At 50.6% G+C, this 25783-nt stretch overlaps 2 protein-coding genes and 1 non-coding gene across 7 annotated transcripts in view; 1 reads left to right on the forward strand and 2 right to left on the reverse strand.

Annotated features, from left to right (window-relative positions):
* The window catches only part of LOC123286720 (uncharacterized), a 38933-nt gene extending 38295 nt beyond the window's left edge, over window positions 1-638 (reverse strand). For both annotated transcript variants that reach the window (XR_006529492.2, XR_006529491.2), the window contains exon 1: window positions 509-638. This is a non-coding gene — a transcript (uncharacterized protein). The remainder of the gene's footprint in view (window positions 1-508) is intronic.
* On the forward strand, window positions 575-9871 carry ACTR1B (actin related protein 1B). Of its 4 annotated transcripts, none has more exons than XM_014859151.3 (11): window positions 575-857; window positions 2890-2954; window positions 4193-4268; window positions 5359-5484; window positions 5821-5945; window positions 6188-6404; window positions 6540-6632; window positions 6724-6898; window positions 7949-8010; window positions 8263-8303; window positions 8498-9871. In XM_014859151.3, the coding sequence occupies exons 1-11, from the start codon at window positions 810-812 to the stop codon at window positions 8598-8600; spliced, it is 1131 nt and encodes a 376-aa protein (XP_014714637.1). In that variant the 5' UTR covers window positions 575-809; the 3' UTR covers window positions 8601-9871. The 4 variants fall into 4 exon arrangements, 2 of the variants coding, with proteins under 2 accessions (XP_014714637.1, XP_070367789.1); XR_011503865.1 differs by having other exon boundaries at window positions 596-857; window positions 8263-8389; window positions 8498-8535; XM_070511688.1 differs by having other exon boundaries at window positions 692-857; window positions 4045-4268.
* A 5936-nt stretch (window positions 9872-15807) lies between these two features.
* Window positions 15808-18150, reverse strand: COX5B (cytochrome c oxidase subunit 5B). The gene is made up of 4 exons (XM_014859150.3): window positions 17452-18150; window positions 16835-16908; window positions 16567-16666; window positions 15808-16006 (listed from the first exon to the last, which is right to left on the reverse strand). Exons 1-4 carry the CDS (start codon window positions 17552-17554, stop codon window positions 15894-15896), a joined length of 390 nt encoding a protein of 129 aa, XP_014714636.1. The 5' UTR covers window positions 17555-18150; the 3' UTR covers window positions 15808-15893.
* Between the last annotated feature and the right edge of the window lie 7633 nt (window positions 18151-25783).

The following is a 25783-nucleotide window of genomic DNA, read 5'->3' on the forward strand; positions in this document are numbered from 1 at the left end:
TCTTGAACCGTTGCAGCCGTTGACCCCAGCGCGCTGGAGGCTGCTCGCATGCTAGTCCCAACTGTTGCCGGCTGGATAATTTTGGGCAAGTTACATAAGTAACCCCTCAATTCCCACATCTGTAAAACGGGAATCATAATACAACTACCCAGTAGAGTATTTGCAAGGATTTAACATAGTCTATGTAAAGTGGGTAGAAGTGCTCCGCAAGCACACAGCAGGTGCTCCATTAAGGCCAGCTACCAAGTTACCACGAAACTGATTTTTACAAGGAAAAATCCTCAGTGTTCAATGAGGAAGTGTTTTGGGTGAAATACCCTGCACCGGCCTCCTCGGGGACTGCGCGCTCATAGAGGAGCGTGGTCGGAGGTCCCAGGGCTCGGGAAAGCCATCTTCAGCAAGGCGAATCCGCAAGCCACCTGACTCTGACCGCGTCCCCTTTAACAGCAGAGTCCTGACATCATCCGCCCGCCACCCCTGCGCCCCACACGCACACGGCGCAGCCTACCTTGGAAGCCTCGCAGCAGTTCTTCCGGGCGGCCTCAATTGGCTTGCCCGAACCCTGAGGCCCCGCCCCTTTGCCCGCATCCTGCCCGGGGGCGCCGGCCGTCAATCTGCCCAGGTGGGAGCGGTGATTGGCCAGGGGCCCGCCCTCTAGACAGCCCCGCCGGGCTTGCGTAGGCTGCGCGTTGGGAGTGGGAGGGGCGCGGCATCGCGCCGGGAGCCGCCGCTGTGCCCCTCCGCCCGCCCGCTCTCCCGCCGGTCCCTCCTGCAGCCCCCCTGCTGGGCAGGGCCGGCCCGGCCCGGCCATGGAGTCCTACGACATCATCGCCAACCAGCCCGTGGTCGTCGACAACGTGAGGCCCGGCAGCCGGGGGTTGGGCGGGCTCCTCGTCCCTGGGGACACACGCGGCGGCGCCTCGAGGGACCCCCGCCCGTCTCGCTGGCCCTCCGCTCACTGCCCGCCCGCCAACCCCGCCGAGGGCCCGCGTGCCACCCGGCCCTATAGCCCGGGCCTTGGGGCCAGCCCCTCGCCGGCGCCGTGGAGCCACTGCCTGAGCCTTCCCCGAGGCGGGCGGGGAGGAAAGGGAGAGGCAGGGATCCCATCCGTCTGGCGGCCCTTGGTCAGCATCGGGAGAACTGGAGTACAACCGGGCGTCCCAGCGGGTGCAGCTGTGTGTCAGGCCCGGGGACGCATCCCGGACCCTTCTGGGTTAAGAGGGAAGCCATGGACAGGTTTCCACCCCAGCCCCTTTTCCCCCTCCGCGGCCTCGGGCTCTGGCTGCCCCTCCTAGTGGAGGAGGGATGGCGTTTGCCCTTTTGCACATTGCTGGCCTTATCCTTTGAAGAGGGTTGGCCTAGTGATTTGTACAACAGTGCTTCCCAAGGGGCTGCGCCCTCGGCAGGACCTCCAGAGTGTACAGGCCCTACTGCATTTTTTTCCTAGGACTGGGGGAAAATGCAGGTTGAGCTCTGTCAACCACATATCCACCACCACCTGGTGGGCCACTTGGCTCCTTTGACCCTTTCCTTAAGTGCTTCCTGTGCCGAGCAGAAATTCCACAGCCGGCAGGGCAGTGGAGAGAGTTCAGGACTGCTTGGTTCCCAGGATCCATAAGCAGTTTGGGATAGTTGTTTGGAAACCAGAGGGAAGTTGTCTGGCTTCCTTGTGGCTTTGTCCTTCGGCTCTGGGCTCAGCATGCTTTCAGCTGCTCTTCAAGGATTTCTGCTCTCAGAAATTTCTGGTCCTTGAGAAGAAAATGAAGGGTAGGGATCTAAGTCTGCCCCTGGCTGGGTGTTTGCCTCTGATGTGTGAGCCTTGGAGTTTTTGATAATGACTCACTTCTGTTTCTGGGATCCATCTCCCTCCCACATGACCCCCATGTAATCCCTGCATGGCTGTCTTTTGGAGTGCCCATGTGGGCTCCCTGAGTTACAGCAGGGAATGTTTAATAAGAAGGCTGAAACTGGGCTTGGGATGCTCTCCAGCAGCTGCAGGAAGGACCAGGCCACTTCCTTTCCTGCTGAGCAAATAATTCGCTTATGGTAATCAACAAGTTTATGAGTTCAGAGGGCAACCTGCTTGGTCCCTCTGGGCTTCCAGGCCCTCCTGTATAACTGGGAGGTGTTTATTTCTGCACTGCAGACTGGAAGGGTTGTGATGAAGGTCTGTGGGAGGAGGAGTTGAGACACTGATTCCTTCCTTGGGTGGGAGGTTTCTAGATGCCAGGTTCCCTTTAAGATCCTGAGTCCAGCTTCCAGGCTGGAGCAGTGGAGGACCAAGTTCTCCTTGGCCTGTAGTCTTTGGGGAAGCCACGTGAGGAGAAGTGCCAGCTGGCCCATGCACCCAGAGATCTTCCCCGCGTGTCCTGTATGTAGTCCATGTCTGCTTGGGAGGGAGGCAGGAGCTGTTGAAAGGCGGCTATGCTTAGGGCTCCCTTCTAGCTGGCTTTTGGGAGTAGCTTGTGCGGCCGATTTCTCCTGCCTGGAGCTGACCCTGGAGTGTGCAGAGGAGGATGTACTTCATGGTTTCTCCGTCTCCACACCAGTACCATTCTGGGCTGGGTAGTTCTTGGTTGTGAGGGGCTGGCCTGTGCCTGGCAGGATGTTTAGCAACATCCCTAGCCTCTACCCACAAATGCCAGTAGCATCCGTTTTCCCACTCCCCTCCTCAGTCTCCAGACATTGTCAAATTTGGGGGAGTGGGAGGGAATCGCCTCCAGTTTTGAGCCACTGATGTACTTGTCGGTGATCTTGCCCACTTAGCAGGACCTCAGGCTGCGTGGTGGGGGTGGTGGGGCTGCGTGGTCGGGCAGCCAGCCCTCTGCTGCAGGGCACTCTTTCATCTGGAGGGGAGTGTTGGGAGCTGAACATTGTGTTTCCTTGCAGGGCTCGGGGGTGATCAAGGCTGGCTTTGCAGGAGACCAGATTCCCAAATACTGTTTCCCAAACTAGTAAGTGTTGCTCAGGCTGTGGTCCTGACTCTTTCGTTGCTTCCTGGGAGAACATTGGCCTTGTGTCACGGTTCCCTTTGAGGACAACTCTGGTCCCCACCTGTAAGGCAAAACACCAGATTTGTGAGGCTGAAGCTGCCGAGGGCTCAGGAAGGATAAGACAAGGCCTCCCCTTCCTCTTTGGAGGCTCTGATTTTGGTCCCTCCTTGAGTCAGGGAGGAGGAGAAGCTTCCAGCATGCCCCTGGGGACAGGGCGTGGTAGCAGCAGCAAGGATAAAAGGGAGACATCTCCGAGAGAAGGAGAAAGAGTAGGGAGTTAATGCACAGCCACTGCTTCCTCCAGGAAAGGTTTTCTTCAGGGCTTGTCTTTTCAGACTCTAGAAAATATTTTGTTTCAGTCAGGGGTGACTTTCCCTGAATGGTGCCAGTGGTGGCAGGAGTAAGAGGGAGGGGCAAACCCGGAGAAAGCTGGAGGGCTCCTTCGGCCACTCAAGCCCATTGGGAAGCTTTCCCTTGGCAGTGCCACTTCCCAAATCTGGAAGCTTTGGAGTTACTGGCCTCAGCTGGGGTGGGGCGTCCTAAGGCCCCTGAAGTGGCTGGCTATACCAAGAACCTCAGGCCTGGTCTGGGGACAGAACCAGCATGGAGCATCCAGTAGGGCTTCAGCTTTCTTCTGAGCTCCACTTGGGTGTAATTAAAAGTTCCTGTTGATGTGCAGGGAACTTGGGTCAAATTTTGGAATAGTAGCTCGGCCAGTCTTCCAAGAAGTGAGTCTCTATTCTGGAAGCCCTGGCAGTGGGAAGACGCAGGAATGACAGGGGTGCACAAGGGATCCACGACCTGACTTCCTGGGGCCATCCTTCCTTGGTCTGCAGGCGGTGGCGGCAGCCCTGCCCTCCTGAAATCGAGAGTGTGGGCTGAGTCATTGTGGCTGCAGAAGCTGACTGCCAGGGCTGGGCCGTGAGGGGTAACATTCCAGAGCCCTCTGCCCTCTCTGGGAGGGAGGGTAGGGAATGGAAGGGACACCTTTTCTTCTGACCCTGAGCTTTCCGTCCCACCAAGGCCCGCTCTGTGGTCCCATGTCCCATAGGCCTGGGTTCTGACCTTTGCTCCGTGGCCACATCCCGATGCTTTGGAGTCCAGTTACCCTCCTGACCACTGGGGTTGGACTTCAGTTTTCCTCGACTGGGCTCAGCCATGCCCCCTGCCCACCTCGCTGACTTTACCTGTCCTCACAGTGTCGGGCGCCCTAAGCACATGCGGGTGATGGCTGGAGCCCTGGAGGGGGACCTCTTCATCGGACCAAAAGCAGAGGTAATACCTGTGGAGCCTACCTTTGCCTGGGTTTGGGGTCCTCATAGTCCCGGGAGCATTGGCTGGTGGTCAGAGCAGTACCGCTGTTCTCTGGGGCCGTCTGCTGGGTGCCCTCCTGGGCTCTCTAGGCTCCAGCTCTGAAGTACTGTGCCGTGGAACCTTGGCTCTGTGAGATGGAGCCGTGGTTCCTGGATGGAAACAGACCACTTCATGCCCTATCTTTTAGAAGCTACTTGGAAGCTACAGGGAAAGAACTGATTAAAAAGTGACTTACGAGTCTGAATCACCTGGATTTGATGACTGATCCAAATGAGAGCTGTGGGGGCCACCTCTTGTGTTCTAGCTGGGGTGACTTGCCAGGGGACTGCATGGCCAGATGAGGCCCTCAGAGGAGGAGCAAATGTTGGGAGGCCAGGAAATAACATACAAGTGCAGTTTAGGCACCTGGGGAACACAGTGTGGGGTGCTGGGGTCTGGCAGGCCTGAGCTGGAGGTGCAGGCATGGGGCTCCTTGGAGATGGGGTGAGTGGGATCCACAGCTATGGGTGAGAGGCCCAGGCGTTTGGTGAGAAGGGGCATGCTATGGGGGGACATCAAAGGGCAGCTCCCTGCGAGAGACCTGAGCACTGGCTGAAGAATTGGGAGGAGCGGTAGGCACAAGTGACCGCAGGAGGAGACTGTATTGGGTCAGCCACGAGGAGGCTGGTGCTGACAGCAGTAACCGTGAAGTGGAGATGGAAGCTGGGCAGTGTGTGAGGAGAGAAGGGGGAGCATATGCTGGTAGTGAGGATAGAGAAGCCCAGGAAGCCTGGCCAGGGGAGGAGGGGGAGGACTGTAGGATGGGAGGGAGCACATCGCCACCCTCTCTGGTCCCTGGCCTGTTGAAGCTGGCTGGGCTCAGAGCCTGAGAAGCTGTTGGACCGGTGAGCTAGTGCTGACTGAGTTCAGGACCTGCCATAGGCATGGGGACACCCAGTAAGCAGCAGTGGTTCTCTTCAGGGCAGATGAAGGGGCAGCTTCCAGGAAGGCAGAAAGCAGTTGCTGAGTGAGGGGCCTGGTGCTACAGCTGGCCTTCCCCCCTCCTCCCCAGGAGCACCGGGGTCTGCTGGCCATCCGCTACCCCATGGAGCACGGTGTGGTGCGAGACTGGAACGACATGGAGCGCATCTGGCAGTACGTCTACTCCAAGGATCAGCTGCAGACCTTCTCGGAGGAGGTGTGGCGGCGGCCCCTCCCGCCGGTTCTCAGTTCCCAGCCGCATCCTCTCCCTGCTCCGCTTCCTTCCTGGTCAGGCTTCCATGTTTCCTCTGTGTTTCGTTAGGGCCTGCTGCCTCTTCATTGTGTGCACGTGGGTACTGCCAAGCAGAGTTTTCCAGAGAGAGCTGGATCTTTGGAAGAGTCCCTGCTGGCAGATAACAGGATAGTGCCCTCGGGAAGGATAGCGGGCTACAACTATGTGTGCTCCCAGCGGGGTTTTGGCTCTCTGAAAAGATCTTTTTAGGGCCTAGCATGTTGCCTTTGCACATTCCCACAACTCTGGCATCTCTCATAGCATCCTGTTCTTCTAACGGAAGCTCCGCTCAACCCAAGCAAGAACCGGGAGAAGGCAGCAGAGGTGTTTTTTGAGACCTTCAATGTGCCTGCCCTGTTTATCTCCATGCAGGCCGTGCTCAGCCTGTGAGTGGTCCCTAAGCCCTGGGGTCCCCTGAGTCCCCATCCTCCCCATGGCCATGCTCCTGCTTGAAGTGACCAGCTGTCCAACTTGCCTGTAGAAAAAGCCCCCTGATGACTTTTCCTTTAGGGACTTCTCGTGTCCCTTTTTCAGACCAGATAATGCAAATGTCCCAGGGTCCCTTCCAGGGGTGAGGAGGTCCCCGTGCCTTGATGGCTGAGGTGAAGGGATGCTGACCTGGTAACAGGTACGCAACAGGACGCACGACAGGAGTGGTTTTAGACTCGGGGGATGGGGTCACTCACGCTGTCCCCATCTACGAGGGCTTTGCCATGCCACACTCCATCATGCGGGTGGACATTGCCGGCCGCGACGTCTCCCGCTATCTCCGGCTACTGCTACGCAAAGAGGGAGTTGACTTTCACACCTCAGCTGAGTTTGAGGTTGTCCGGACCATCAAAGAGGTGACAAAGGGCAGGAAGGCGTGGAGATGATGTGGGTTGGGGATAGGGGGTGGCGGGACCAAGGCATGAGGTTGAGCCTGGGGTGCGGGTGTCCTGGTTGCAGCCTTCTGAGGGCTGTGTCCCTGCCCATTGCAGCGAGCCTGCTACCTGTCCATCAACCCGCAGAAGGATGAGGCTCTGGAGACAGAGAAGGTGCAGTACACCTTGCCGGACGGCAGCACCCTGGATGTAAGTTGCCAGGCGTGGCGCTGGGTGGCAGCGGTGATGCTGGGACCTGGAGGAGGAAGAGGCCTGTCTGCCTCAATCTTGTGTTCCAAAGGTGGGGCCAGCGCGATTCCGGGCCCCCGAGCTGCTCTTCCAGCCGGACCTGATAGGGGATGAGAGTGAGGGACTCCATGAGGTGCTGGCCTTCGCCATCCACAAGTCCGACATGGACCTTCGCCGGACGCTGTTTGCCAACATCGTGCTTTCGGGTGGCTCCACACTTTTCAAAGGTACCGTGGTTTGGAAGATGGTGGTAAGACTTCAGAGGCCAAGGGCAGCTGGACCCTCAGACTGCACCCCACTCCCTGCAGCCTGGGACATGGCCCATTTTCTATTGGCTTTTTGGTGGTCAGTGAGCATTTTTTTCTTTTAAGAGAGATTTAAAATTAAATTTTATTTACTTTGTAAATAGGTGATACATTTACATGAGGTCTAAAATGTATTAGATGGAGTCTTCTCCACCATCCTAGGCACCTGGTCCCCTCGTTGTCACAGGACTATCAGTGTCTCTGGTGTGTTCTCAGCAGTATCTCTGTGCATATAAGCAAATGTGCATTTCCCCCCTTCCTTTTTTACACAGAATGTAGTGTTTTATACAGGTTCGTGTATTTCTCCCTTAGCCCCATATCTGGGAGCTCTTTCCCTATCAGTGTGAATTCTTTGATATGGCTGAGTGGTATTTCACTGAATGTATGTGTCATTTAACCATTGCCCTGCTGATGGCCTTTGGGACGGTTTTAATCATTTCCAATCACAAAGATGCTGCAATCGATGACCTCATTCATTGTCATTTCGCATGATGGGAATACACCTAAAAGATAAGTCTAGGGGTAGAATTGCTGACTCAGAGGGTGGGCATGTGCTTTTGGTATTTGGTAGATCCTGCCTGAGAAGTTGTGCCTCTTACACCCTACCAGTTAGGGATGTGAGTCCCCCACGCCTCCCACCGCTGTGTGTTCTTTGCCCATCTGGTGGGGTGAAATGGCAAGCATTTTCTCTGGATTTGCTGTTTGCCTTTGGAGTGTTGGGTGAGGCGGAGGGTAGGGGTCAGGCAGAGCTGTGGGCCTTGGGTTCCATCTCACGTTGCCTCCGAGGAAGCTGGGCCCTGCAGGCACAGTGCTGATCTTTTCTGCCCTTGGAGTGGCTTGTGCCCGCCTGTAATCCCGGGGAGAATTGCTGAAGAAGGGCCATAGCAGCTGGGGCACCTGAGGTCGGATACGGGAGAATAGTGGGAAGAGGATCAGATGTGGACCCTGGGTTCAGCTAGCTTGTGTTCACAGGTTTCGGCGACCGATTACTAAGTGAAGTGAAGAAGCTTGCCCCAAAAGATGTCAAAATCAAGGTGAGGTTACGAGGAGTCCCTGTGTGTCCTGGGGGTGCTGGGCAACCTTGACCCTGGGAGGAAAGGGCAAGTGCTGCCTCTAGACGCCCTCTCACTCACAGCGCAGCCTGCTTCTCCCCATTCAGCTGTTCCCACTGCTCCCAGCTGATGCACTTGCTGTCTGGCCTCCGGCCCTGGCAGAAAGGCCCCCAAGGCTGGGACAGGGGCTGCTGTGTGGGGACGGGGCAGTTACATTGCCACTTGCTCCTCTAGATCTCCGCCCCTCAGGAACGGCTGTACTCCACGTGGATCGGGTGAGGCGGGGTTCACGGGGAGGGCTCTGGGAGGAGACCATTTTGCCCTGGACACTTCTCCCAGGGTTGGCCCAGGACAGGTGGAGGTGGGTGGATTTCCCTCCCAGGTAAGGGAAATGGAGCTCTGACTGCCCAGGGAGGGCGGTTGGCTCAGGCCTCAGGTCCACAAGAATGCTATCCCTCCCTCCTCACAGTGGCTCCATCCTGGCCTCCCTGGACACTTTTAAGAAGATGTGGGTATCCAAAAAGGAGTATGAAGAGGATGGCTCCCGAGCTATTCATCGTAAAACCTTCTAGTGCCCAAGGAGGAGCATGTAGCATCTTGGGAGAATGGGAGAAGAGGGGAGCCAGAGTCCTTAACCATTCTGGTTTGGGCTCACCTGCTAGGCCTTAGGGTCCCCTGCATGCCCTGAACCCTGGGCAGGTGGTGCAGCGGTGCTTCCCTGCAGCCCTCCCCTCCACACTCACACACACACGAAAACATTTAGCTGCATGGATGGGAGTCTTGAGCTGGAATATAGGAATTGAAGAGCCCAGCTTTGGGTTGTTCTGGGGTCCCCCTTGGCAGTGCCATTAGGCCTATGGTTCCTTGCTCTGGCTCTCAGGGCTGCTTCTCCAAGGGTGAAGGCCAGACGCCCAAAGGCCCCCATTTCCTCCCACAGGATCCCTCTCAGGGCCAGAGTGCCTGGATGCCTGTGTAACTAGCCTTGGGGCGTGGGGTGGAGGAGGGGCAGCCAACAGCTCCCCTGGTACACCATTGCCTCTTATGCCACCTCCTCTGCCTGACCCGACGGGGTAGCCCAGAGGGTGACGCCTAGGCATCCCTGACCTTTCACACTGTCCTTCTGTCTTCCTGGGTGGATGCCTTGGTGTAAACTGAGGGCTGGGCAGTCTTCCATCCCCAGTGAGGGGGTCTAACCCAGGGTCAGACCCCTTGGAGCCAGGGCAGAGGATGCACGGGGTTCAGGCAGCCTCAGTTTGTTGTGCTCTCCCCTTCAAAGCACTTCACGGACTTGCCGCTCCCTCTCCTTTACCACAGTACCCTGGATGGGAAAGGGTCAATGGCTTCATTTGTGAAGGAGAAGCCACTTCATCAGGAGTCAGACCTAGAGGCCGGGAGGGGGACACATTCCTTCTCCCAGCTCTCCCACAAAAGAGGTCTTCACTTAGCCTGTGGCCAGGACCCTCACCTCCCTCACCCAGATATGTACAATAATTTAACACAGTTGCCTGAAAAAAACTTTTTGTAAATCATTATAGTAATAATTATGGACAAGGCCTGGTGTGTGGCTATTTTTTCATGGTTTCTCCTGCTGTTGTTTGCTCATCCATCCTTGGAGACTTTGAGAGAAAGGACCAGCAAGGACGCACCTGGCACTGGCTCCAGCTCAGAAGCCTGAAGGTTTCAGTGGTTGGCAGGGTAAAGTGGCACAGGAGGCCCCAGGAGGCTGGGCTCTCAACCTGGTGGCAGAATTCCCCAGCCTCATTATCTGCTTCCTGAAATCCACTGGGAGCAGAGAACTTGGAAACAAAGAACAAAGCTGCTTTCCTCTCCCTTATCCCTGGACAGAGCCTTGTGGCAGGCGGGCATCCACATCCTCACCTGTGCTTTTGAGTACTTCTGCCCGGCTCAGACGTGCCTAAGGCCGACAGACCAACAGTGATGTAGGCTCAGAGTTCAGACAGGTCAGGAAGGAGAGTGATGGGGAGATGGACAAGGCTGTTGATGAGCTGGGCTGAAGGAAGGGGTGGAGCAGCAAGGAGAGGAAGGGCAGTGGATGCAGAGGGAGCAGGGAGAAATGAGAGTTGGGAGAGTGTCTGCCCTTTCCTTCTTTGTCAATCATTTGAACACCTGCAGTATGTCCAGGAGAGTGCTGTGTGTTTGGGGCCAATGGTAAACAAGACATATCTGTCTCCAAAAATGTACAGGTCAAGGGAGGAAGATAAACGGGTCATTTTGGTACAAAGGTTGGGGGGCCAAGAGAAGGGGTATTTAACCCAGCCAGGGAGGCAGGCTAATTTGCCCGGGGCCCGGAGAGGTTAGCCAGGTAGAGGAGGGTCTTCCAGGCAGGGGGTCCCTTGGGACTGGAGAGAAGGGCATGGACCTGTGTGATGCCAAGTTAGCATGGAAAGGTAAGTGGTCTCCCCTGGCTATGAGGCAAGATAAACCAGAAAGGTAGATTGGGACCAGCATGTGGAGGGCCTTGAAAGGGTTTTTAACTGTGTCCTGGGTGATGGCCAGCCAGCCATGGGAGGATGGTTATAGCTGTGTGTCAAAGGCAGTTGGAGTTGGTGGGGCTGAGGAACAGCCCAGAACTGAGGAGACCAGGTAGGAAGGGAGAGATGACTGAGTCAGGCCTGACTTTGAGGGCATTTTGTGAGGCTTTGTGGTCATAGAGCAGTTAGGCATGTACCTGCCCTCAACAGGGGAAACAATTTATAGAGAACCCTTTGTTAGGGGTTCTGTTCATGGTACCACCTTCTCCCAACCACACAGGTTTGGAGCCTTGTTGCTGTGACTCCTCCCTCTTGCTTACCTTCTCTACATTCTGTCGGTTACCCAGTCCTGTTGGTTCCTCTGCCTGTACTTTTCCTGCCTGTCATTTCTTTTCACGGTGGCCACTATATCCCAGCTCATGACCACAGCTCCATTCTCCCCACCCACTCCATTTGCTCTTGGATCTAAAGCCCAGGTAGCTTTGGTTCTGCCACTTCCTAATCCAAACCATCAAGCGGTTCTCCACTGCCTGGTGAAATAAAACTGAATGATGTGATGCTGGTGAAATCACCTTCATGAACTACATGTTGGTGCATTTAATTCTGGCCCTTTGGGGTCTGTTCCTTCTGTTTTAGGCTTATGTATCGTCATGGCCTGCTTTGCCTGCCGGCCTCTATGCATGCTGTTCTCTCTGCTGGAAATGAGTGTCAAAATCCCATCCTTTAACGCCAAGCATGATGCAACATACTCCCTACTCCTCTCTCTTCCAGCAGGGATGGTATGGTTACAGAACTCTGGCCCTGCCAGGTTTCTCACTGTTGGAGAAAAGCCACAGATGAGAAGGTGGTAAGGTTAGAATGAACCTTGTGGTGTTGGACTGGGATGGGAGGTATGGACTCATGGTTTTTCATATAAATACAGATAGATAGTGAAATAAATATGCATCTGTGTATGAGTGCTAGGGTTAGAAATATATGTGTATATTTGCTAGCCCTGTCTGCTGGGAGGGCCCAGAGGCAGGGACACCTCGGTAGCAATGAGCACATATAGTGTCCAGATCTTGGTTTCTAAATACCGTTCTTCAATAAAAGGAACCAGAGCTCCTTGGAGAAATTCCAGATCTAGGGCAGAGAAAGAACAAGATGAGCCTGGAATATCTTATGGTACCACAAAGTAAGTAAGTGCTCAAAAAAGAGGGGGGCTTCTCTAAAGGACCCAGGAACCAACTTGAAGGAGGGCCCAGTGGCCAAATCTGTAATGGATTATAAGCCATAGAATAAAATATCCATGAGTCCCTTCTGATATAAATAATTGAATAAATATGTACATGGGGTAGAAGGGACAGTTCTTCCTTACAATCGAATTCCAATTAATAAATGTAGAAGGAATAATGGAAAAAGAAAATCACCATTAGGCAAACACCATAGTAGTGATTGTTGCAGGCAAAAATTAGCAAGCAAAAATAAGGACATTTGCATTGCCTCAAACTATCTCCCCACAATACTTACTAACTACAAAAGGAAAAACAGTAACTTTCTGGTGGATAAACCTAGTGGATACTACTTTAACCCCATGATCCAAGTTTACATCCCCAGTAGTCAGTCACTGTCTCTTGATACAATGCACTGAGAGGGCCCAATGTCACCTGTTTTCTTCCTGCGTAGCCTCACTGTAGCCAGGAACAGACAGGCAAACTCAGACTGTGGGCATTCTACAACTTAATGGACCGATGCTCTTGTTCAAAAGGGACAGTTCTTGAAGACAGACTGAGCAACTGTCACAGATTGCAGACTGAGATATGACAGCACAATGCAATGCGAGATCCTGGATTGGAAAAGGACCTCACTGGGAAACCCAGCAAAATTAGTGAAGAGCACTATCAATATGAATCTCCTGGTTTCAGTCATCTCATGTCATTAACAGGGGAAACTGGGTGAAGAGTAAATAGGAACTCTGCTATTTTTGCAAACTTTCTGTAAATCTAAAACTATTTCCCAATAAAAAGGGAGAAAAAAGAGCTCAGGCTGAAGCTACCTGGTCTGGATTTACAATCCTGCCACCACAGCTAACTAGCTGCATAATCCTGAGCTCTTCCAGGGTTGGCCCATCTCTAACATGGGGTGATAATAATAGCACCTACCTCATGGGTTTACAGACAGCCTGGAAGATGAGCCTGGGACATTTTGTGCCAGAAAAGAAGTGCTCAAAGAATGATAGAGACACATCAAAAGGCCACAGGAACCAGCATGAAGAAGCTCCCACTGGACAAGTTTGGTTAAACATCAAAAACTAAATAATGGCAGTTATGAAATATAATCCACTGCATACAATAAGAAAGCATGAGTCCATACTGATATAAATTAATAAACTGAAAGTTCAAAGAGGAATAGGGTATTGGCATCTCAAAGTACTGCCCCCTAAGACACTTATTCATAATTAAGGAGTAACTTCACAGTGGAGGAGCCTGGCAGACATTAGCTTAATCAAATGATCAAAGTGAACCCCATCAGCAGTGGCACAAACTGACGACATGCCTTCTGAGAAGGTGCAGCACCACCTCGTGGTACTCCTACCCAAGGTGCATAACCTGAATCCCATCAAGAGGGAAACATCAGACAAACTCAAGGTGTTGGTGAATTTTCAAGAGTCAAGGAAAGACTGAGGAACTGTTCCAGACTGGAGATGAAAGGGACATGACAACTAAAGGCAACACGTGGTTCTGAACTGGATCCTTTTGCTATAAAGGATGTTATAGGAACATTTGGCAAAACTTGAGTAAGGTATGAGGATTAAATGGTAGACATGTATCAATTGTAATTTCCTGATTTTGATGGTCATATTGTAGGTACTTAAGACAATGTCTTTGCAAGAAATACACACTCAAGTGTGAGGGGGCATCAGATCAGCAACTTACACTCAAGTAGTTCCAGAAAAAAAGTTCTTATTCTGTACATGCAGATTGTTTAATACCATTAGAGTGAGGCCTGTATTCTTCCCTAGTCAGGGGAGATGGGATCCAATTTCTAAACTGCTAAGTGGCCAAAGGTTCAGATGAAGCCCACTTCTACGCAAAAAGCAAAGGCTTGGTGCTCCTAGTGGGGGACATTACATTTCCTCTGTGCCCCTGGGGCTCCCAGTTACCAAGAGGCAAGGAAAAGAGCTACTCATAGTAAGTGGTTAGCCCAAGACAGAGGTTCTCAGCCTTGGCTGCAGTGGAAATCACCTGGAGAGCTTTACTGTTCTGATGCCTGGGTTCCACCCCCAGAGACTGCTTAATGGTCTGGGTGTGATCTGGGCGTTGGGAGTTGTAATCCATCCCCAGGTGATTCTAATGTGCAGCTGAATTTGAGACCCACTAACTTAGGAGGCAGGAGTTAGCCGATCTATTGCTGCAGTAATAAATTATTGCACACTTAGTGGCTTAAAGCAACACAATTATCTTATAGTTCTATACAAGTCCAACACTGGTCTCACTGAGCTGAAATCAAGGTGTCAGCGGGGCTGCAGTTCTTTCTGGAGACTAGGGTGGAATCATTTCCTTGCCTTTCTCAGCTTCTAGAGGCTAGCTGCATTCCTTGGCCTGTGGCCCCCTTCTTCCATCTTCAAACCAACATGGCATCTCTCTGACCATTCTTCCAGTCACATCTCCCTCTGACTTCTTCAGCCGCCCTTGTGATTACTGGGCCCACTGGATGACTCAGGATAATCTCCCTATTTTAAGGTCAGCTGATTAGCAACCTTAATTCCCTTTTACTCCGTGACCATTAGGTTCTAGGATTAGGACATGAACATCTTTAGGGGGCTGTTATTCTGCCTACCAGTCTGGAAATGTACTGGAGATTTTTCTTTCTTTAGAGGAGAATTGGTTACAATTTTAAAAAAGACAAAGAAGGGGGGCTTAGAGATGGAGGAGGAGAAGACAGACCAGATTAATGATGTAGGGGTCAAAAGCTTACCCTAAGCAGAGTTTTGATTGGAAAGGGAAGCAGTGAAAAAGAAGGAATGCAGGAGGCATTCAGAGCAGAGCACCAGAGCAGCCTTCATGATAAAGTTATTGGGAAACTCGCCTGGAACAGCACTGAAGGTGGGAGTGGTATGGGCAGATTAAACAGATGGCTATCTAGGGTGTTCCTCTCCCAAAGGGAAGGGCCTTGAATGGCAGATAAATGCCTGGGCATTTCCTGGAAATGAGAGAATGACAGACAGCAAGGAATGGAGGCAGCAGCTTTGACTCTAAGAGCAGGTAAGGCAAGACTAGGGGAAAGGGCTTTTCTCTTCACCTCTCATCATCAGTTCAAGTGAAAGAGCTAGTTCGAACCAATTTTGTGGAGACAGTAACTAAAGCCACCTCTGTGGCTAATCCCAACACAAAATGCAAAGGTACTAGTTCCATTTTACAAATATTTTTGAGAAGTTAATTGTCCAAGGTGTTAACACGTACAAAGTGGCTGAATTGGATTTTTTTTCTCTTTCCCCCTCAACTCTGTTTGTTTGTTTTTTATTATAGTCAAGTTCAAACACACAAAAGTAGAAACAATGACCCCTCTTGTACCTGGCTACAATGGACCAACTTCTCTCTCCCCCTTCTTCCCACTGTTTTAAAGCTAATCCCAGTCATAGGTCACCTCTAAGAACCTCAGTATGTATCTCTAAAGCATTAAAAAAACCTAATTTCATTAACACATCTAAAATTTAATAAATCCCTAAATATTGCACGTCCAGAGTTCAATTTCTTCTTTTTTTTTACCGTTGGTTTTTCGCATCAAGATCCAAAGTCCCTGCATTGTTCTTGGTTGGTATCTCCCTCATGTCCATTTCACTTGATAGGTTCTACCTTTTTTTTCTCCATGCAATTTATTTGAAGAAACTCGTCATTGGTTTCTGGAATTGTCCCATATTCTAGATTTTGCTGATGGTATCCCCATGAACCATGAACCACTTTAAAGTCTCTGAAACTCTCCTCACAAGGGCACTGTGTTTATATGTGTTATTATTACTTCTAACACCTCAGAACGTATTTATCTTTTTTTGGTAGATGTAACCTACCCTCAGAGAGCATGCCCCCAGTGGCAAAGTTAAATGAGGGAGCCACTATTACAAGTCCAGTCAACCTGACACCACACCCACACCTTCCCCATTCCAGGTGGTCCCAATCATTGTATTATAAGATTGTCAATCTCAGTGTACGCAACTGGATGACAAGCCAATATTCACGGATAGCTATTCCCAATATAAGAATCATCCTTGCCTCCCCAAAAATACAGGAAAGAAAGAAGATCAGCCAACTGTGGGAGAAGGAGCCAATGCAATGGCTAGTCTTTACTGGAAAGAAGAAACTTTATAGCACATTTTGAGTAAGTTAGTGCAAAGATTCAGTGGGCCAGCTGGTGGGGCACCAGCTTGTAATGGGCTCCACAGCTAGGGCACCGCTGGGTCTCGCCTTTGTGCAGCCAGAACCAGATGACAGCACTGTTGTCTTCTTCACCTGAAAGGAAAAAGGTGGTTGAAGGTCATCCAGCCTAGAAGGGGAGACTTTCAATATTAATCTCATCCTCAGCCACCTCTGAGACACAAAGTTATGGCTGACATCTTAAGGAATCAGTTCAAGCTCTCCTCACCACTTTTCAGATAAAGAAACTGAGGCCCTGAGTTTACCTGTGAGTAAACTGACCTCATATCAGAGTCACTATAGTTCTAACAGTTCCCCTGCATATGTAGAATCCCAAAGCAGAGTCCATTCTGGTATATATTCCTAATGCCTAAAACGGTCTCTGGCAAAGAGGAAGTACAGTAAATATTTTCTGGATGAGCACTCCTTCATGCTGCATCTCCAATGAGCCAGTATTAAAGACAGTCTATGTCTCTTTACAGTAAGGATGACCTACTCAGGCTAATGAGGCTTGACTGCCAGGACCCTTAGAATAACTCATTTACACACATATCCTCTTTATACACATAAACAAAAGATTTGAAGCAGCTTGTAGACATCCTGTATAGTAGGATATATTAAATAAATGAATAGGGAAACAGTGGTGAGGTACTTACAGATGCAGCCCACTATCCGCTTGTTGGTGATGGAGGGGACTAAATTAGGGTCTTCCTTGGTGCCTGAAGCTGCCTTTGGGGCCAGTATATTGTATGGGTCCTGAAAAGACAAGAATTGAACCGTTATGTCAAATGACCTCTACCCTCTGGAGGCTAGCGGTACTGTTCCCACAAGCCAGGTTTCCTGGATCAAATGCTCCCAGAGAGGAGACTGCTCTGATCCCATCCGTGAGCTCCCAAGAAGACAAAGAAAGAGGTCTCTCCTCACCAATCCCTTCCGTGCAGCCATCAAGACCTCCCTTTCCAGCCCAGTCGCCTGCTCGTCATCAGTAGGAACACCACCTAAAGGAAGATACTGAATTAGGATGTCGTCTGAACTGCTCACGACGGAACACGCACATACATAAACCTTTGCACACAGTTCATAAACTCCTAAAGGCTACCCATACACATTGTCCCCTAAGGACCAGAGTCATGATCCCCAAAAGTGGCAGCACAGGGCATCTTTCTTCCTTCAACCACGGAGGCCAATTTTTCACGTTTTTTTCTAAAAGCAGATCAATCAGATTGCTAGTGGGGATCCTCCAACATGAGGTGGGCGCAGATCTGAAGGGCGGCTTAGCCTCCCACATCCCGGTTGCAGTCTCCGTTCCCCAAGGTGACCCGGCACCTCCGTTTAGGATTCTTTCGCAGCAGGATCAGTTCCGAGGGCGAGCAGAGGCGGCCGGGAATAACAGGGAGACGCCCGCGGGCCCGAGGCACTTGGGGCCGTGGAGCGGTCACCAGGGCTCCGAGGAGCTGAACAGCCAGCCCCGCTTTGCCGCCTCTAGCCCCACCCCGTGAGGGCAACGGCGCCGGTGCTAGCGCGCCCGGCCGGCCGAGTACCTCCAGATGCCATAGAGCGCACGGCGGCGACTCCACGGGGACCGCGGGCCCTCAGGGCCTGCGCGGACAGCGCTCCAGCTCCGCGAAGTAACCTTGAAGCCATCACGCCCGCTACAAACAGCACCACTTCCGAGGACGGGCTCCAAAGACGGGCGGGACTTCCGGGGCAGGGCTCTTTGCCTTCGGCGTCACCCTTCCGCTTCCGCCCGCCTGGGAGCCCGCCCCGCTCACGTGACTCCGCCTGCGGCGGCAAAGGCTGCGCATGCTCAGTTCTGCCTCGGTACTTCCGCCGCGCAGCTCCGAGGTCAGAGTAGCTGTCACGGTCTCCCCTGTAGGTTCTTGGGGCTTAGCGCTTTACTAGTGCGGAGATGTGGAGTAAGTCGTTTTGCGTCCCTGGGACTCAGTGACCTCGTCCGTAGAGTGGGGTAACCTCACTGGAGTTCCTGTGCGCCTTGCCTGATAGTTGTGCTCAGTAAACGTGGAGCCTGCTGATGGAAGTCTGTAAGCCCGCGTCTGTCGAGAGACTTGCTAGACCCCCAAATGATCTAAATTTTGGAGTAGGCTCCTAAAGGCCACTGTGTTAATTTTTACGCTGGTTCATCTGGCAGTGGGTGAGCCACCGCGAACTTGTTCCATTGCCCCAGTCCTTAAGAACTTGGGCAGGACCTACCCGCAGCCTTAGCATCGATTTCCTGTTACAGTTGTGTTGAGGTGATGAGGTCATTACAAGTGAGGTCCAGCCCTGAGGCGGAGCCCGCGATGGGGAGGCGGGTAGGGCCAGATTTAGGACCCCTCCCAGGACGAAGGCCCTTCGTGATGTGGGGGAAGGGGTGGACACACCGGGAAGTTATTAACCAAGGAAGAGGTCAAGGGAGGGGGCAGCGGGAAGGGGAATTGATAATGGGAAAACGGAGTCACAGAGCGTTCTGGGGCCAGAGTTCTCTGTTTAAAACTGAAAACATCTTCCATAGCTCCCCATTGCCCACAAGCTAAAATATGCAAGCTTCTTAGCAAGGTGAAATTCGAAAGGCTTTGTAAACACTGCCCTCCATCGGTTCCTGGGACTGTATTCACCTTGTCATATAGCCCTGTCACACTCTGGCTGTGTGCAATATCTGTTTCCCTACCAGACAGGAAATCCCTTCAGAGCGGGTATTATGCTCTTTCATCTTTGACTCCTCAGTTCCTTGCAGAGGCCCAGAGATCAAGCAAATTTTAGTAAATTCACTTCTTGGACAGAATATACAGAATCAGTTTTGTAGGGCTTCTCCTGGCTCTGTAGGGTCAATTTGAGGTAAATCGGGGAGGGTTGAGGTCCCAGGTGTTCCCACCTGTCCTGTGCAGGTTATATTTTCAAAAGGACCAGGTGGAACATTCCTACACAGGAGCACGTCTAGTCTTCATGGGTGCCACGTCCACTGAGAAAAAAAATGGTGTTTATTTTGAGGCCAAAATTGTCTTGATCCTCTTTAAAAGTGGGTTTGGCATTGAATGGCTTCCACTGTTACTCCCTTCTCTCTTACCTCCACTGCAATCCCTCAAAATTAAATTGGAAAAAAAAAATTTTCCTTAAGTCCTATGAATGTTCCCCAAGAATCTATAGTTGATTTGTACCTGTGGTTAGATGTTGAATGCTGGGAAAAGAAGCATTGGTCCGGAAGACAGGTGTTCTGGGATGGAACCCCACCAGCTAACTTAGCCGGTCACCTTTTCTTTTGGCCACCATCACCTCATCAGTAAAACTCTGATTAGTCTAGATGAGTATTTCCCAAAGTGTATTCCATGGAATCCAGAGAGGGGATGCTCTCAGTAAAAAGGACTCGGTCAAGACACTGTCAACGAAAATAATCCATAACCAATCTATAAATGAAAATTTGGGTGAGTTTCTTCTGAGCTAAAATGTGAGGACTGTGGCCCGGGGCCTTCCTTCCCAAAGGAAGAAAGGGCACCAAAGTAGGGTGTACAGAGTGGTTATATACCCCCAAAGAGGATGTCTCACATAGGACTGAAATGTCCCTTTTACAATAGTCGTGAGACTGCTCTGTCAGCACAGTGATGATGGACACGGTAGGTAGGTCTGCTGTCTCGGTGGACACAGCAAGGTGGCAGGTCTGCTGTCTCAAGCTGGGTGGTCACAGATGAACTGGGTGGTCAAAGATGAGTGCAGCAATCAGTTCCTAGCCTAGGAAGAGGTGCTTATCCTTAAGGAAATGCCAATGTGGGGGAAGTTGCACTTTTATCTTAAGGGCATTTGTTCTTGCTGTAGTAAATGATTAAAGCAGATATACAATGCATGCTTAATGGCCACATCAGGCCCTTTTGGAAAAGCAAAGGCTGAATTAGGTTTACACCAAATGGCTTCCTCACATGCTCCAATATATCCTGTTGCTTGCCATTTCTATTTGTCAACACGGAAATCCTGCATTTGATGACCACCCTCTTGGGAATGTACATTCTAGCATATTAAAGTTTCTGATTAGGGCTGAAGCAGAGAATCCCGTTTAATTTACCTATGGTTTAAGCCAGAGTTTTCCCATCTTAATTGGCCACTCTTTCCCAAGAAATACCTACTAACCCAGCTCTCAGCAGACCAGTGAGAAATTCAGTTCTGATGTTACAATTCCCTGCCACCTGACCATATATGGTTTATTCCAGGCTACAAAATGGAAATAGAGTTTAGGCTTGTTTCTCACTCTCACAGTAGGCTTGCCTAATCATAGGACATTTTTGCAGGTCCTCATTCAGCTCACAAAAACCCTGGGATTGGGGCTGGCCCCGTGGCCGAGTGGTTAAGTTCTTGTGCTCCGCTGCAGGCGGCCCAGTGTTTCGTTGGTTCGAATCCTGGGCGCGGACATGGCACTGCTCATCAAACCATGCTGAGGCAGCGTTCCACATGCCACAACTAGAAGGACGCACAACGAAGAATATACAACTATGTACTGGGGAGCTTTGGGGAGAAAAAGGAAAAGAAAATAAAATCTTTAAAAAAAAAAAAACAAAAAAACCCTGGGATTATTTAGACTATATGGGAGAGCTCCAATGTGAGGACCAGGCTCCAGGGTATCAGCCCCATCGCCTGCTGTCTCTGCCTCCCACCACCCTCCGCTCACACCCCTGCCCCCAATGCCTCCTTGGGAAATAGTTTGGCTTGGGGAACAGTCTCCCACTCCTGCTCCATCATTGTCTTTGCCAAAACAATAAACTTTTATTGAGCATTATTTTTTACTTTTATAGGATAATTTGTAGTAGTCAAAATAAATGCACATTGTAATAAGTCAAACAACATATATGTGTAAGAAAATTTAACTTAACAATTTTGTGCTTATCCCTTGTTTCCTTTCTCTGTGCCAAGGTTTCGCAACTTTAGCTCTGTTGATGTTTTGGACTGGATGAGTCTTTGCAGTAAATGGGGGTCGCTGTCCTGTGTGCCTTGAAGGATGTTCAGCAACTATGCCAGTAGCACTCCCCAGTGGCGACAACCAAAATTGTCTTTCGCCCTTGCCATGTGTCCCCTAGAGGGCAAAATTGCCCTGATTGAGAATCAGTGCTCCATGCTCATATAAACATATTCAAACAAATGCACATATTTGGGATGTTTCTTAAAAATGTACAGATCTATAAATGAAGATAAAATACAAAAATATGTAACTACTATACAAACTATTAGTAAGTTGCTTTTTTCACTTAAAAATATTTTGTGGATATCACAAATCAATACATAGATCTAATTCATCTTATGTAATTGCTGCATAATGTTCCCTCCTCTGAATGCACTACGATCTACTTGACATTTCCTCTTTGATGAATATTCAGAGTTTCTGGTTTTCTGCCTCAAACAATGGTGCAATGCACGTCTGTGTACGTATAGCCTTATATTCTGGAGCCTTCATTTCTGAGGAATAGGGCCAAAGAATGTGTACATTGAACATTATAACAAATTCTGCCAGGTTGTATACCCAAAAGTTTGGAGCAATTCATGCTCTACCAGCAGGCGTGTGAGTGCCACTCCCTGCCTCCATGCCCTGACCGTTACCACCTTTTACAAAGTTCCCCCAGGAATGAGTAAAAAAGGAGATGCTGTTGCTGTTTGCATTTTCGGTTCCCTGACTTCTAAGGCAGCTGAGCCTCTTTTAGTATGTTTATTGGTCATTTGCATTTCCTTTGCTGTGAACTGCAGAGCTCAACCACTCGGGTGGGCAAGCTCCTTAACCTCTTTTTTGCCTCAGTTCCTTTTCTTTAAAATGGGCATAGCACCACCTCTGGGGCTGTTGTGAGGACTAAAGGTATTAACACTTGTAAAGCACTCAGAACTGTGCCTACCACATTATAAGCGCCCAGTTAATGCTGGCTTACAAACTATTTAATATATTCATAGTTGCTTGTGTTTACCTAGAGGAACTCTGGGAGGATGCACAGGAAACTAACACAAGTAGCTACCTCTGTGTATGCACGGATTGGGGGGACATGACACTGAGCCCCTGAGGGCAGGGGTGGGAGTGAGACTTCACTGCAGACCTCTCATGCTATTTGGGGTGTTTTAACTATGTGAATGGATTACCTATTCAGAAATAAAATAAACAGTTTTTTAAATTGTCTATTCATATTCTTATTTGGGGAGGTTGTTTATCTTCTTGACCTTCAGAGACGCTTTGAATGTTAGGAAGATTATATCCAGTCCTTTCCACGGGCCAAGGCTGGTCACTATTCAAGAGTGAGTAAAACGTGGTTTCTGCATGGAATCTCAAAGTGGAAGGGCAGGAGGTTGTTCTTGATTTGGGCAGAGTTCACACAAGCTTGAAGTAATGTGGTCAAAAAGGGACTTAATCTGCATTTTTGTCACCCGAAGGAGCAGCTCCGACCACAGAGGCCCTGACCACTTAGAAGGTACAAGTCAGGCCAGTTTTTAATTATAACGGGGAGTCGGGGAGATGGTTGCTGAACGCAGGCCTGCCCAGATCCCGCATCAGCTAGGGACAGTCCAGACTCCGAGGGCCCCCTATGGAGACCTGATGAAGATGTGACAAAGTGGCTTAACCTCCGGCAGGCTGCTGGGAGCTGGGACCCTTCCTGCTGAAAAGCCAGGTCAGAACAAACAGAACGTTTTTATACAGATGCCTCAAATCCAAAATGGGTCGCACGGAACAGCTGTCAGCATGGGGCCTGGCCACAGTTGGGGCTGAGGGATCAGAGGAGGTTTCTTAATTAAAGGTTTTCTGTGTATGTGGTTTTTTAAGAAATAAAAGGAGTCTGGTGAGCTGACAGGCAGCACAGGGCACCTCACACAGGAGAAAACATGAATTGCCACCCTTCCCTCCCAGGACCCTTCGCTCACCCACTGACCCCCGCTTCCCAATGCCCTGGAGCCCCACTTATTATTCCCGAGAGGAACTTGAGCTCCACCTGGGAAATTCTAGTATTCCTCTCTTCCCCCACACCCACCTCTTCTTTCCCCTATTCCTTCTCCCTCCACCCCCTCCTGCTGGGCCGGCCCCACCCCCCTCCTTCAGGGCCCCTGCCGAACGACGTGGAAGAGGTTAGTAAAAGACTGCTTGCAGAGGGGTGTGCAGGGTTGAGGGAGCCCCAAGGGATGGTGAGGACCAGGGACAGGCACGGTGGGATGCTCTGACCACCCTACTAGCCCCGGTGATATTGGCACCTGGTGAGAGCTGTAGCAGCAAGAGGAGCTGTGCCAGTGCCAGAGCCTTGGTGTGTGTGTGGGGCGGGGGGGGGGTGTTGGGTGGAGGTGCCGGACAAATATGACATCTCTCTCCTCCTACTCTCTTCATTCCTGCCAGTGAACCTAACTGGCAACCAGAAGGTGAGCAAGTCCCTGATGGGAGTCACAGAAGACAACCCCCCAGGCACAGAGAGTGGGGAGAAGGCTGCAGGGCAGGTCTGGAGGGGCAACAGGGGGTGACCAGCATGGGTCTCTACCTGGGACAATCTCCTGCTCAGATGTTCAACCACACTGTCACGGACATTCTCGGTTCCTTTCTCCCTTGCCCACTGATACCCAACACTAAATTTGCCCAATCATTTGTTTTCTGGGTTCCTGCTTCCAAGGTGGCTAGAACTGCTGGAAAAAATCATACACCATGACAGGCCTGTGACTGTCACCCTTGGCTGAGCCATTGATGTTGGGAGTTTAGCCATTCTTTCACTCTCAGTCAAGAAGAATTCTTTCTTATTCATTCATTCTTTCGCTGTCCTTAAGCCCCAGCCCTGCCCATCTTGTATTTCACTCAGCCTCCCTTCCCTCCTCTTCCCCTTCCTTCATCCTTTCCCTCTGGTCTTGGAGGAACTGGGTCTCTCTTCCCCAGGGCTACCCTTTCAGCTGCTGGGCTCTTCGCCCTCTCCCTGCATCAGGCCCCTTCCCTTGGCCTTTGAGGATGCTGAGACACAATCTTTCCTCAGCACAGCGCCTCTCCGTCATGAGCTGTCTCCTCCTTCCATTTACTTCCAGGCTTCTTAGAAGAACCGCTCCCTCTCTCTGTCTACGTCTTCTGTCTACCCAACCTGCCTTCCTACCCCACTGTGCCCTGAAATTCTGTTACTAAGGTCACCCCTGGCCTCCTATTTGTCACCTCCAGGCTGTGTTTACAACCTCATTCTCTTAGACACCTTCCCATTGTTAACCACTTCCACCTTGCCTTCCCCCAAACTAAGCTTCCTAGACCCTGCCTTTCGGCCTCTCTTCTTGCCTCTCCTTCCTCTACTGGAGCTTGGTCCGCAGCTGCTGTTTCTCTCATTCACGCCCCAGCAGAGCCCTCTTTCCACTCCCAGCCCTCTCTCCCAGCTGAGCTGCCTATCCCCATCTCCACCTCATGGTTCTTTGGGACTGCCAAGTCAAGTTTTCCAAACTCACCTTCTTTCCCCTCCAAGTCTCCTCCACCCCTTCCTCTCCCATCCCTCTCTTCCCAGCTTACAAGCCTTCAGTGACTCCCACTCTCCCAGACAAGGAAGGCCAAATATCCTGGCAAGTCTTTAAATCCTGCCCCCTCTGCTCTTGCCCATCGCTTTCCAACCACAACACATTCTTTGCTGTTTCCCCAAAGGCCTCTCTGCTTTTTCCCTTTAGGGATTTCAGGACCAGTTCTGATACTTGCCTCCTAGGATGGGGAGTTAATCATTCCCCCATCTTGTTTACTCATAGCACTTTGCACAAACCTAAGGAGCTGGGTTTGGATCCAGTGTCCTCTTCTTTTTTTTTCAGGAAGATTAGCCCTGAGCTAACATCTGCTGCCAATCCTCCTCTTTTTGCTGAGGAAGACTGGCCCTGAGCTAACATCTGTGCCCATCTTCCTCTACTTTATACGTGGGATGCCTGCCACAGCATGGCTTGCCAAGTGGTGCCATGTCCGCACCCAAGATCCAAACCTTCAAAGCCCGGGCCGCTGAAGCAGAACATGCGAACTTAACCACTGCACCACTGGGCTGGCCTCCAGTGTCCTCTTCTTTATTAGCTCTGTGACCTTAGCCAAGTAGCTTTACTTCTCTGAACCTCTGTCAAGTGGTGATAGAAATGCCCACCTCAGTCCAGAAATAACCCTACATATTTATGGTCAATTGATTTTCAACAAGGGTGTCAAGACAATTCAGTAGGGGAAAGAATAGTTTTTTCAACAAATAGTGTTGGTACAACTACACAGCCACGTGCAAAAGAATGTGGACCCCTTCACGGCACGCACAAAAATTAACTCCCAATGGATCAAAGACTTAAATCAAAGCTAAAACCATAAGATTCTTAGAAGAAAGCATAGGTGTAAATCTTAGTGAGCTTGAGTTAAGCAATGGTTTCTTAGATATGACACCTTACATACAAGCAACAAAAGAGCAAGTAAACAAACTAGATTTCATCAAAATTGAAAACTTTTGTGCTTCAAGGACAGTATCAATAAAGTGAAAAAGAGAAAATATAGCAAATCATATATTTGATAACAGTCTAGTATCCAGGATTTATAAAAGACTCTTACAAGTCAACAGAAAGACAAAAAACCTAATTAACAAGTGGGCAAGGGTTTTGAATAGACATTTCTCCAAAGAAGATACACAAATGGCCAATAAGCACATGGAAATATGTTAACATCATTAGTCACCAGAGAAATGCAAGTCAAAACCACAATGAGATACCACTTTATACCACATAAAGTGGAAGCTATGTGGTTTATTCATTCATTTAATAAATGAATAAAATAATTGAAAGTGTCACTCCAGGCTGGCCCTTGGAAGAATAAGCAGCTACTCACATGGGATGACTTGAGAAGGAGCAAGGCCAACTTGCCTAAAGCCCTTGTCTCCTGAGTCAGCCCCATCACTAGGGTCACTATTCAAA

Source organism: Equus asinus, chromosome 6, assembly GCF_041296235.1.
Source record: "Equus asinus isolate D_3611 breed Donkey chromosome 6, EquAss-T2T_v2, whole genome shotgun sequence".
NCBI lineage: Eukaryota > Metazoa > Chordata > Mammalia > Perissodactyla > Equidae > Equus > Equus asinus.

Bases quoted from the DNA above. Each gene is read 5' to 3' on its own strand.
- ACTR1B (XM_014859151.3), top strand. From the start codon at position 810: ATGGAGTCCTACGACATCATCGCCAACCAGCCCGTGGTCGTCGACAAC. The intron at 858-2,889 runs GTGAGGCCCGGC...GTTTCCTTGCAG, and splicing joins AGCCCGTGGTCGTCGACAAC to GGCTCGGGGGTGATCAAGGC. The intron at 5,485-5,820 runs GTGTGGCGGCGG...CATCTCTCATAG, and splicing joins TGCAGACCTTCTCGGAGGAG to CATCCTGTTCTTCTAACGGA.
- COX5B (XM_014859150.3), bottom strand. From the start codon at position 17,554: ATGGCTTCAAGGTTACTTCGCGGAGCTGGAGCGCTGTCCGCGCAGGCC. The intron at 16,909-17,451 runs GTACTCGGCCGG...ATCTTCCTTTAG, and splicing joins GCGCTCTATGGCATCTGGAG to GTGGTGTTCCTACTGATGAC. The intron at 16,667-16,834 runs GTGAGGAGAGAC...TTGTCTTTTCAG, and splicing joins TGGCTGCACGGAAGGGATTG to GACCCATACAATATACTGGC.